The sequence below is a fragment of the Balaenoptera borealis genome, assembly GCF_965194805.1.
Source record: "Balaenoptera borealis genome assembly, chromosome: 15".
Classification (NCBI taxonomy): domain Eukaryota; kingdom Metazoa; phylum Chordata; class Mammalia; order Artiodactyla; family Balaenopteridae; genus Balaenoptera; species Balaenoptera borealis.
Genome location: NC_138871.1, coordinates 44,898,716 through 44,911,192, shown reverse-complemented (window position 1 = coordinate 44,911,192; position 12,477 = coordinate 44,898,716). Strand labels below are relative to the sequence as shown.

The following is a 12,477-nucleotide window of genomic DNA, read 5'->3' as shown; positions in this document are numbered from 1 at the left end:
AAATTATTCTTGTCCTAAGCAGAAATACAGACACAGATGTAGAGAACAAACTATGAATACCAAGGGGGCAAGGGGGGTGGGTAGGATGAACTGGGAGATTGGGACTGACATACATACACTACTGTGTATAAAATAGGTAACTAATGAGAACCTACTATATAGCACAGGAAACTCCACTCAGTACTCTGTGGTGACCTAAATGGGAAGGAAATCCAAAAAAGAGGGGATATATGTATATGTATAGCTGATTCACTTTGCTGTAGAGCAGAAACTAACACAACATTGTAAAGCAACTATACTCCAATAAAAATTAATTAAAAAAAAATTATTCTTGCCCTTTAAGGTCATACTTTAAAAATCCAGATTACTAAATATTTTAATAATGAAATGGTAGCAATTACTTTTTTGTATTTTTGTATCCCAGAAGTTCCATGATGATGATATTTGACTTGGACCCAATATTAACTTTAACACATGAACATGGGGTCAAATGTATATTTGGTGTACCTTGACAAAAGTACAGAGTACTGGCTGAATATCTTCATGAAAATAGTGATGCAGAAGTCATAAAATGGATGCTGGTAACTTCTGAAACCAGTCTCCTTACGGGTTGGTTCTGAATCACGTTCAGCCTCCTTATAATTAATCAAGACTACCCTGTGATGGTTTAAGCAGTTTCTGGTTTCATTCTTCCATCTAGAGAGGAACGGGTGAGAACAGCCAGCTGGAAGGCTGCCTATCGGGTTTCTGTGGCATGCCACAGATACAGTAAAGATCCTTAGTTCATTCCTCCAATATCTATTTAAAATTAGAGGGGTTCAAATTCTAAGGCATATAGAGGCTATATGACCATTTAGAAGCAAGTTTATTTTGTGTCTTAATGGTAAGAGCAGGTATTAACTGTTTGCTTGCTAGGTACTAGGTACTATGCCGGGTACTTTACAAACCTTGACTCTAATCATAATGGCCCTGTAAAGAAGCCAAATCGATTTACTAATTGAAAGTAAATGAACATTGTAACTTTCAGCAAAAAAAATTTCAGATGGAGACCAAGTGAACTTCAAATAGTAAACCAATACTCTGCTCAAGGCCCTTTCTGAGATGTTCAAATATGACGTAGGGGTCATTCGTTATTCAGAGCCTCCCCAAATCTCTGGAATCCTCTCTATATTTCAATAGTTCCCCACCTTCTCAAGGTAGAATCCAAAAACCATTTCCTTGCCTCCCTTGTAGTCATGGACGCAGATGTGTCACACTTCTGTCCGATAAGATGTAAGTGGAAACTGCTATGTGGGGACTTCTGGGAAAGTTCTTTAAAAGGGAGGCTGACTTACTCAGAGGGCACACTCCTTTTTCTATTCCCCTTTTTCGTTTTTCTTCCTCCTGCCTGTATGTTAGGTAAGTTGGCCAGAGCTCTGTTCATAAGTATGAAGATGTGGGCCACACCCTGAGGATAGCAGAGTAGAAAGCTAAAAAGAATCTAGATTTCTTAAGACATTATGGAGCTGCTGTAATTGTCCTGGACTCATTACCTCTGAACTTTTGTTACTTGAGAGAAAAATAAGTTCCTGTCTTGTTTAAGCCTTGTTATTTAGTTTAACCACACAATCACTAACATGTAGATAATACACAACTCCTGTTTCATGTGTTTTGTCTATCATACATATTGATAGTACCTAATTCTAACTCATTACTAACACTCCAAAAGAAGAAGCTGGAAATGAGGTGTTTCACACATTAATTGTACAAAAAAAGAACTAAAAGTTTAATAGTTTACATTTCATCAAAATGTTCCCACATTAGAAGATCCATTGTCAAAAAGTTCCAGACATCAAATGTCACGCAGTAGAATAAACTGCTAAGAGACCTTAATTAATTTGTCCATGGTTAACTGCGGCAGATGCTGGGTTTCAAACCCAGGTCATTTGGACTGTTAAAGCCCATTCTTCTTCAACAGAACCAGCCCCTGATTTTCATTCATGCAATTATGACATTTTAGTTAGAAGGAGTGAAGGTGACCCATGGTCAGAGCATTTCTTCTACTTTATTACTAGTTTTCCACCTACTGGAAATATGATACCTCTTTCTCAGAGGACAACCAACAGACTTAGAATGACTGCATTAGCTAAATTAACATATTTAAATGAATGAAACAATTAATTTACTACCAGAGTTGGAACTTCAAACTTTAGACTAGCTTATCTGTCTAAAAATAATTACTAAATTATCTTGATAACGATTTTTGTATATTTCAATTAGAGTGGTATAACAGTCTATAATTTTAGGTATTGTTAGATATGAAGCAAGAGCGCTACCAAAATAGGGCAGCAATAAAACAAAACAAAACAAAAATCTTTATGGCTAATTAACAAAGCACACATACAAAAAAAGAGTTTAAATGCATTTTTAAGAAGCCAGAACTTGAAAGTAAAATTCAGAATAAATCTACCACTTAAACTACTTACCAATCTGACTTTTAGGTGCTCCAGTAACCACTAAATTTAAAGTACTGGAAGACATTTCTTTTCGTGTTGGGTTAACAACACATTCTCCATCAATCATTCCTATTCGTACTGCCCCTAAAACATATTAAAATATTGGCAACTGTTTAATAAAAACTCAGTTTTCAAGACATCCTAGTGACAACTTCAATCCCTATCTTCAATTGTGACCACAGTAAAATCCATATTTCTATCATGGTATTTAAGGCCCACAGATTATACTACCTCACCCTACCTCTGGCCTTACTGGACCACTCAGTTGCTCAAGTACACCATTTCTTCTACACCTCTGTGATTATGCTCATGTTCTTCTCCTGGTCTAGAATGTACTTCCTCTAAGGCAAGTGCTTACAGTCTGATCCTACTAAGGTTCAGCTTAAATGTCGGTAACTCTGAGGAGCTCTCCTTGACAACCTGACCTCACAAGACTAAACCCGCCCTTCTCTATCATTTTCTTAGCACTCTGACTACACTTTTATAATATTGTTTATAAATATCAATAATTATTTGTCTGTTTCACTTATGCTGAAACCAAGAACTGTCTCATTCATCTTGGTACTGCTGATGCCTAGTCTGCCTTAGTTCCTTCAGTGCTTAGCTCAGTATCTGGCACTTAGGACACTCAGTAATTATTTACTTGATGAATCATTTGTATATTGCATGATCACAACTTACAAGAGCTGTAAGTTACAAACATGTTTGTATTATCCTGAAGGAGTATGTACTCTGACAATTTCCCAGTCCAAAAAAAGAGAAAGTCCTCTAACAGAAGAGGCAACAAAGAAGTCACAGTATCTAAAAACATAATCCTTAACACCATAACATACTGCTATAAGAAACAAAACCCAAAGCAAAGATAAAAATGTCTCAAAATGCTGAAAGGACTCTTCTTAGAATGTCATTTAATTCAACTCCCTAAGAAATAATAATTCAGAGCCAATAAATTTATGCCCTTACTATAGCATGCTTACTCTTATTTCTTGAAAAAAATATAATGTTTCTTATCTTCAAATCCTAACTTACCAATAGGTCCATTCCAAGGAATATCTGATAATGAGAGGGCTACAGAAGCTTTAAGGAAAAAGGAAAAAAATAAGAGCTGAAATAAAAATAATTCATTGCTTAAAAAAAAAAATCAACAGTAATAATTTTAATCTTTATTTTTATACTTACCACCATTAATTGCTAGGACATCAGGTTCATTAACACCATCTACTGCTAACAGATTACAAAGGATCTGGTGCAAGGGAAAAAATTCAAAGCACTTAAAAAAAAATCTACTTGATTTGGGAGGATTATCATTTCGATTAACATCTTGTCCTAAAATATAGGAGCACTATATGGTTAAAAGCAGGGCCTTTGTAGTCAAACCCCTTAATTCTGGTTATCATTTAACTACATGCTTGACCATTGACAAATTACTTAAATTAAGCCTCAAAAGTTTCCTTATCTTTAAAAGGGAAAAATAACAGCATCTTCCTGAACAGTTCTTAGGAAAATTATAGGAAATATTGTGCGTAAAGCATTTATAATACTGAGCATGTTGGAAGTATTCAGTAAATTAGCTATGTTAGTAAATGTTACACAAAAATATTGTTGTCTTCTGTTTGGTAAGCATAGACAAATAAATTACACTGTAATAATATGCCTATGTCATGTACTTAGGAAAATAACTTCTTGAGGCAATGACATCCTTGCAAAGGGATATTTGCAAGGCATATTTATTTTTCTCAAATACATAAAATAGTTACTTAATTAAAGTATATGGGTCATTATTCTGAAAGAAAGGAATATTCAGAAAGTATTAAAATATAACAAAGTAGAGGTTTAGAGGACCCACTGATAAAAATAGGTAATAAAGATTAGTTGTATCAACTGTCCTAGTCTGTTACTAATATGACCTTCAAGGCCCAGCCTGAACTGTCCCCACCCACCTCAATCACTCTAACCTTTTTTCAGATTTACCAATTTATTTCCTGCCTTAGGGCTTCTGTGCATCCCATTCCATCTTCCTACAGCCTACATTGGCTAATTCCTACTCATAATTCAGGTATCAGCTCAAATTGACACCAAATAAATGTTAGCTTTTAAAAATTGTTTTTAAAAAAACTTAATGTAAAATGTAGCAGGATCACCAAAAATTCTTATTTTGTACTGTTTATAATGTTTAGCCTAGGAAGTATTAAATAGAGATTCATTAAGTCATTTTTGATTGACCTGGAAACAAATAAACCTAAAACAGAACCTACCTGTGTATCATAAAAGTAGCCTGCTGGAAAGAGAGGTCTAATTGAACGATCTGCCAAAAGCAAAAAAAGAAAAGACATTAAATAATTACTGACAGAAGTTGCTTCACAATTTAAAACTTTTCCCTCATTAAACAAGCTAAAAAATAATATAACTAGCTATTCAATAAAACAAAACAATAATAAGAAAAACAAAACCCTTGGACTAATTTACTGACAGGGTCACAGATAAATGGTAATATACATCATGCCCTAAAGATGAAAAACTAGCAGGGCAAGAGCACCCAAGTGTAAAATTGGGGAGCAGCTTTTCATTCTGGTTCCACAGGCATCAGAATTCATTGCTTATTTGTTATTTATTTATATAAGCAGAGGAAAGAGACTTAACCAACAGTAGACCAAAAGAAAATCCTTCCTTGGTATTCTGTGTCTGATGAATGCATATAAATATAAAGTAGAAATTTTGGGTAGAAGAGCTATAGACTACAAATGATCCCACAATATTTAAGGATGTCGAAGATTTGAAAGGTTATAAACATATTTTAGTAGTTGATGAATATAATGCTTTCAGGAATTACCATGCTGAACATAAAAATGAAAAATACTCAGGATAGGTTCAACAGAGTAGAGGCGTGGGCCACAGAATTTATATGATTAATAGAGATTCATTCATTTGGTCAACAAATATTTACTGAATGCCTATTTTGTGCTGGGCAGTATGCCAGGTATAGGGGATTCAGTATTAAACAAACAAAAAGCTTTTTCTCTCATGGAGCCCACATTTGAGTGAGAGGATACAGAAAGTAAATAATCTTAGGCAGTGTTAATGTAGTGAAAGAAAATTTAAGAGATACTGTAGAATACAGATGGAAGAAAAGAGATACTAACACAGGCTTATCAGAGAGGGTTAATGCCTCTATCTAAATATCTTACCTATTACTCGACTTGTAAGAATTTCTTTATCAGAAGATCCAATCTCTCTTCTAAGATAGTTTGTGGGAATTCTACCTGCTGCAGCAGCCTTCTGTCTATAGTCAACCTGAAGTAGCAATGAAAAAATGCAGGTCATTCGACTGCTTTTTGTAGTAGCAAACTATTCCCCAAGAATTACTATATAGCTACAATTCTCCTGAGGTTGCAACAGCATATTCCAGACTAAGAGTGGAGAATATTTTGTTTACTTTTAGTGTTTTGTATCTCTTAGGGAAAGGGGAGCTGATAGAAATGTTTCAGCAAATGGATTTTTAAAAAGCCTTCCACTTAGTCAGATGACTGTGTAGCCTCCCTACTTCCCAGAGTAGCTTATCCTGGTCAAGTTCAACATTGCCTTTTTTGTATTACCTCTCTTAGATATAACTGCATTCCCCTTTTCATAATAAAAGAAGCCATAAAATACTAATGAGCTCTTTACTCTTCACCAAACATATACTTGCAGACTCATACTAAAGGGAAATTTATGAAAGCAATGAATTCATTGCTTATTAAACATCAAAGTACTTGTGCACTTCCACTGTTTTTGTCAACTTAACGAACTTGGACCTTGTAAAGTATGCTTACCACTAATATGAGAGTTGGTTATGAAGCAATCAGTTTAAATTCTTTTAATGACTCAGTATCAAACAATTAAGGAAAATCCTTTATTGTGCAAAGTTTACACTTTGTACTCACTAGACACTGGACGAAAATACTACAAATTCTATATTTATGCTATATTACAGTTCAGAAAAATCAGCAAGTACTTACCACCAAAGGCATGAACTGGGAAGGTGAAGGTTTTGTTTTACTGACCGCTGTGACCATCACTGCAGTGTCACCTGACTTAGTTAAACATAAACAACAACACTGGTAAATTCTTTTAAAATCGGATATTAACATATAAGCAGTGAATGACTGAATCCTCCCTCAGTTAAATGAAGGGAAGAGAAATGTTATTCCATGACAAAATGACTATGAAAATAATTATTCACAAGTAGTCCGATCTTAATCCCTTCTGCATGATCATGATCTGTATTAGAAAAGTCTAATAGTCTAAGTTTTTCAAAAGCAACAGAACTAAAGGGAAAAGGCTCACTGATAGCTTAGTCACATCCAATCATAGTTTCTACTTCTTATTAGGAAATTTAGACTATAAAGAAAAATTTCCCAAGTATTACTATTGAAGAAACCTGTAAAATTACTTTCTCTAGAAAAGCATTACAGAATTTACAAGAATAAAACAGAACCCCAAGTTTGGAAGAGATCTTAAAGTTCATTTAATATACCTAGTCCTCTGACTCCCTGGTTGTCTGGAATGGTTCTGACACTACAAATGGTCTGAATTAATTTCCAATACCAAAATTCTAAGAAGTTACATGATGTAAAGATATTCAGTACCAGTCTTGATAACCATTTTTAAGATGAAAATTTAACAACTTGGACTTTTTACCTGTACTATAGCAGAGCCATCTGCAAATCTGGCCAGTTTTCCAGAGGATAATTCTAATTTTCTGTTTAAAATAAAAATTCAATACAAAAGGACTTAGGTCATCAGTACAATTCCCAGCTTAGTATAAAGCAATTAAAGATTCTAATAGAAGAACTAAAGGTTACCAAGCCCCATAGGCCCCCAACCAGCAAAAAACAAACTAAAAAGGGATAGAGTTCACTATCATTATTGAAGATACAGGGGAATTTAAGAGCTGCTTTAGGAAAAACATAGAAACCAAGGCACAGGATAATCTGAATGACACAGTATTTCTGGGGTGCAAAAGCTTTCTTCTTCTTCTTTTTTTTAAAATAATTTTTATTGGAGTATAGTTGCTTTACAGTGTTGTGTTAGTTTCTGCTGTACAGCAAAGTGAATCAATCAGCTATATGTATACATATATCCCCAGAAGCTGTCTTCTTAAGTGTTTTTCCCATTTACCACCTTAGTCTCTTTTGTTTTACCACCCTTGCCTTGTTGACTAAAGTAGCCTTTTACCACAAAAACTGGATCATTTCTCTCCTTAAATCCTTTAAAATTTCCCTCATTGCTTTCCAAATATAAACTCCAAGACTGACTGCAGACACCTTCATTTTCTACAGTGGCGCCAAGATAAGTCAATGGGGGAAAGAAACAGTCTTTTCAACCAATGGTGCTGGGACAATTGGATATCCATGTGCAAAAAAGTTAATACAGTTGGACCCTTTCTTCGTATTATAAGTAAAAATTAACTCAAAATGGATTATTGACTTAAATGTAAAAGTTAAAACTATAAAACTCTAAGGAAAAAACATAGGAATAAATCTTCATAAATTTGGGTTAGACAACGTCTTCTTATAGATGACATCAAAAGCACAAGTAACAAAAGGAAAAAAATAGATAAATCTGACTTCATCAAAATTAAAAACTTTCATGCTTCAAAGAATATTATCAAGAAAGTGAAAGAAAACCTACAGAATAGGAGAAATTATTTTGAAATCATATACCTGATAAGGGACTTGTATCTAGAATATGTAAAGAATTCGTACAATTTAACAATAAAAAGAAACCCAGTTTTAAAAACTGGCAAAGGATTTGAACAGATGTCTCTTCAAGGAAGATCAACAGATGGCCAACAAATAATGAAAATATGCTCATCATCATTAGCCACTACGGAAATGCAAATCAAAACCACAATGAGATACTGTTCACATCTATTAGGATGTTATGTGTTGATGACGATGTGGAGAAACTGGAACTCTCATACACTGCTGATTGAAATGTAAAATGGTGCATCTGCTTTGGGAAGTAATCTGGCAATTCCTCAAAAGGTTAACAAAGAAGTACTATATGACCCAGCAATTCTACTCCTGTATATATCCAAGAGAAATGAAAACATATGTCCATGTAAAAATCTGCACATAAACCTTCACAGCAGCATTATTAATAACAGCTCCCCAATGGAAACAACCCAAATGTCTGCCAACTGACAAACGAGTGTATCAGGGAAGAGAGTACGGATACTGACAAGGATGAGCCAAGGAGTAGACTATCCTGGCTAAGAATAAGCCCTCCCAATTCTGTCAAAAACCAGGAGAGAAGTGGAGCCAGGAAAGCACTGTTAAAAGCTTCTAAAGCTAATATACAGCATGGGTTTGAACTGCAAGGGTCCACTTATACGTGGATTTTTTTTTTTTAGTAAACACAGTTCTTCACAGTCTTCCATTGGTGGAATCATCTGATGCAGAACTATGAATAGGGAGGCCTGACTATGGGACTTGAGCATCCTTGGATTTTGGTATCCTGGAACCAATTCCCCACAGATACTGAAGGACGACTGTATTTACAATGGGGACTGAATGAGTTGGTGAGAGAAAAGCAAACAAGCAAATAAAACAAACAAACCAGCTCTGCAGTGCCCCCAGTGTTCTCAAACCCACGCTTGATTTATAGTCAAATACCAAATTCTCCTACTTTCTTTGTTCCCTTTCTTGAGTCTAGCCAGTGTCTCCTTTAGGGGTCCTAGACCACCCACCAGATAGTCCTATGGTCCTGCCTTGGTGACTGCCCTAATTTAAACTGTTTTTTTCCCCAGGTGTGTGCAATTTATAGTATGTAAAGAACCAGGTGGTTACTTTCCATTGTCTCATGATCTCAGTTGGTGTTAACTGACCTATGTAATTTTTTCTGTTAATGCACTTTTAGTTGTTTTTGGTGCAAATCTGTTGTTAGTTTTGTATTTCATGGTTGATTTTACCTCTTATCAATTTACTTGCCAACATTTTAATGTATAAAATACCTCCAAATACATAATAGATTGCTAACACATCAGTGGCTTCTGGAACTGGAACTGGGTGGCTATGGAACTGTATGGGAAGGAGATTTTTGAGCTTTTTAAATGTTGAACCATATGAGTGAATACCTAATCAAAAAATACTTTTGAAAAAAATAAATAATAAAAAGGATAAGATGAGCAGGGAGATCCTATTGGTGGGCAGAAGAGTGGGAGGAGGTAGCTTAGGAAGATAGAAGGGAAAAGAGGAGCCACCTGCCACAGGAAGTAGAACTCCAGGGAGAGAGAGATGCTTAAAGAACATTTTTAGAAACACTTGCAAAATGGTATGGAATGTAACCACCTTACTCCAACTTCCACCAAGAAAAATTCAGTAGTATTGATACAGAACTCACCCCACCCCCACCCCTGCAAACAAAACAAAACAAAACACCCACCTTTATGATTTGGCCTTGCTTTGTTGCTAACTCACATTTCATCTTTCACTCCATCCACAGTAAGTTATTTGTAGTTACTCAATGCACTCTCTCACTTCTCTGCAATTGCGCTTGCCACTTTCTCTGCTACCTTATTGCCTTTCAGGATTCACCTTGAACAGTAAGCTTTAGGGTGTGATAAACATCCCTCTGTGCTCCTTTAGCACCCTGTTCATACTTAATACCTTTCCCACACTGATTTTCTCAGCACTGAACCTCTGTTTATCTTACTTCCTCATCAGACTGTCTCTAGTGCCTTGTAACTCAATATCATAGATGCTCAATAACTTGTTTAAATGAAAATTAAAGTTACCCCAAAGGTTACTATGAGTATTAAATACATTTACCACAATAGTATACAATCTCCTAGGGCATTGTAAAGAATACTTATAACAAGTATAAAGTATGTGGTACATAGTAATCACCCAAAAAAGTTTGCTGCAAACAACAAACTTATGACAAAGAAAATAATTGATTTACCCAGCAGGTATGATATTTATGAATCTCATTGTTACAACACATGACACAGGTTTAAAAAGAGGTTACAAAAGAGGTCCAGGTTGACTAATAAATGAAAGATTCAAAGTAGATTATTCATGAAAAATTTGGAGGGCAGAGGCTAATCTTGTTGCTTTGAGTCCCTCATGCCTAACAAATAGGAAATGTCTGTTGAGTGAAATGTTCTGGGGCATTTCTTCAGAGAAGAATAAATGTTCAGTCCTTGAAGAATGGAAGAGATACCTTTTCCCTCAAAAAATCAAAATCAAGGAATGCCAGAGGTGGAAAGACCTTAGAGATCATCTAGTCTAGAGGTCAGCAAACTACAGCATGTTTCTTTACAGCCTTTCACCTAAGACTGTTTCTTACATTTTTAGACGGTTTGTATACACACATGAATATGTGACACAGTATGCAGCCCACAAAGTCTAAAATATTTACTATCTAGCCTCTTACAGAAGAAGTTTGCTGAATCTTTATCTAATTCAGTCTCTTAATTTGGAGGGCAGAGGGGGGGGTTGGGGGGGGGCCCGGAAGTAGTGAAGTAACTTGTTCAAAGATCATTCAGTAACTTAGGGAGGAAGTCTTGGATTCAAAGCCAGATTTTCTGGCTTTTGTATGAACTAGGATCAAAGTTTTTTTAAAAGTACATGTGAAAGGTGTAGATATATAAAGTAAGCATTAGCAGTTTCATTTATTCTAAAAATGAATCCGGTAGTTTTTAAAAAGTGATTTTAGACATGAATTCTGGCAAACAGACCCCTAAAGAGAGTAACGGTTTGAAAAACAAGTTCAGAATCCACCTAGCCTCATAGTACTAGCTTTGGTTGACTCTGAGAAAGCTACCTAACCTTCTCTGAGCCTCTGTTGTTTTAATACATTTACTACAGGCTTAAACATGAGAATATCATATAACCGGCGTTCAATAAACTGACCTTGCCCTTCCCTTCCTACCCAGGGTCATACAGGCCAAGCTTTTTAGGCAGTAAACTGAATTGGATGACGTAAGCATCAATTATCAACGCATTATCTTTTCATTTCATAGCCCAGGAGTCCCCGAAAAGAAAGGGAACGGAAATCGGGTGGACAGACTCAGCTGGGGAAAAGAAGCCCGGAGCAGGGCAGAAGGGAGGAACAAGAAGCAAAGGGCACGAGGCTGAGACAGCGCGAGAAGGAGGGTGCCAAGAAACAGACTCCAAACCCGGAAAGGGAAATTTGGAATTTAGGTTTGGGATAAAGAGGGGGAAAGAGACCTGGGGTGTCGGATTCGTACTCTAGGAGGTGAATGTACTCGGGCTGCCCTGTCATGACGCTTTGTGAAAGAACGGAGAACGCACACCGTTCCTTACCTGCTGCCTAAGTCCACGGCCACGGTTCGCGACCCCGCCCCGTCCCATAGTGCTCGCACCTGCAACTGGGTGAGTGTCCGACCCCGCCCTGGCAGACGGAGGGGACCACGGCCCAGTGGCCGGAGCTGGAGGCACGAGCAGCAAGGCCTGCAGGCCGCCATGACACCAGGCAAGCGCTCAGCCCGGGCTGCGCCCTGATTGGCTTACTCAGCAGGTAGTGGGCGGGGCCTAATGCAGTTTCGTTTCTGCGGTGCAGTGGGGAACGCTGGGGAAGCGGATACCAGGCCGCTTTCTACGAAACCTAGAGAGGGCCAAACCTATCTGAACGCGACTGTGACTTAACCAGTCCTTCTTTCCGTATTAGCCAATGAACAACAATTAGAAAAATAATGTGGGCTTTTTGGTTGTTTTTTGTTTTGCTATCGTAGTTTAAAAGAAAGTCCTAGAATAATGTAAGTGTTTAATAAGTAGAGTAAATATAGTAGTAATAGAAGTAATCAGAAAACACATTATTGTTTGGCTTATGGGAGCTGAGAATTAGGAGAATTTGCGTAGTGGGCCATGGAAAGAGATCTTTCTCCCCTCCTCCGCCCTGGCTTTTATTTTATAAATTCAAACAACAAATATATTACTACGAAGGTTTGCGTTAATTTATTTCTAGTAAGTTAATT

At 36.5% G+C, this 12,477-nt stretch overlaps 1 protein-coding gene across 5 annotated transcripts in view; it reads right to left on the bottom strand.

Moving 5' to 3' along the window:
- The window catches only part of PNPT1 (polyribonucleotide nucleotidyltransferase 1), a 42,159-nt gene extending 30,151 nt beyond the window's left edge, over positions 1–12,008 (bottom strand). The window contains exons 1-8 of one of the 5 annotated variants that reach the window (XM_082358122.1): positions 11,807–12,008; positions 7,173–7,233; positions 6,491–6,565; positions 5,681–5,786; positions 4,751–4,800; positions 3,675–3,738; positions 3,525–3,572; positions 2,466–2,579 (exon numbers count right to left, since the gene is read on the bottom strand). In XM_082358122.1, the coding sequence (XP_082214248.1) occupies positions 2,466–2,579; positions 3,525–3,572; positions 3,675–3,738; positions 4,751–4,800; positions 5,681–5,786; positions 6,491–6,565; positions 7,173–7,233; positions 11,807–11,967 (679 nt within the window). In that variant the 5' untranslated portion in view covers positions 11,968–12,008. The remainder of the gene's footprint in view (positions 1–2,465; positions 2,580–3,524; positions 3,573–3,674; positions 3,739–4,750; positions 4,801–5,680; positions 5,787–6,490; positions 6,566–7,172; positions 7,234–11,806) is intronic. The other 4 variants (XM_082358118.1, XM_082358119.1, XM_082358120.1 and 1 more) reach the window with 4 other exon arrangements.
- Positions 12,009–12,477: the final 469 nt, after the last annotated feature.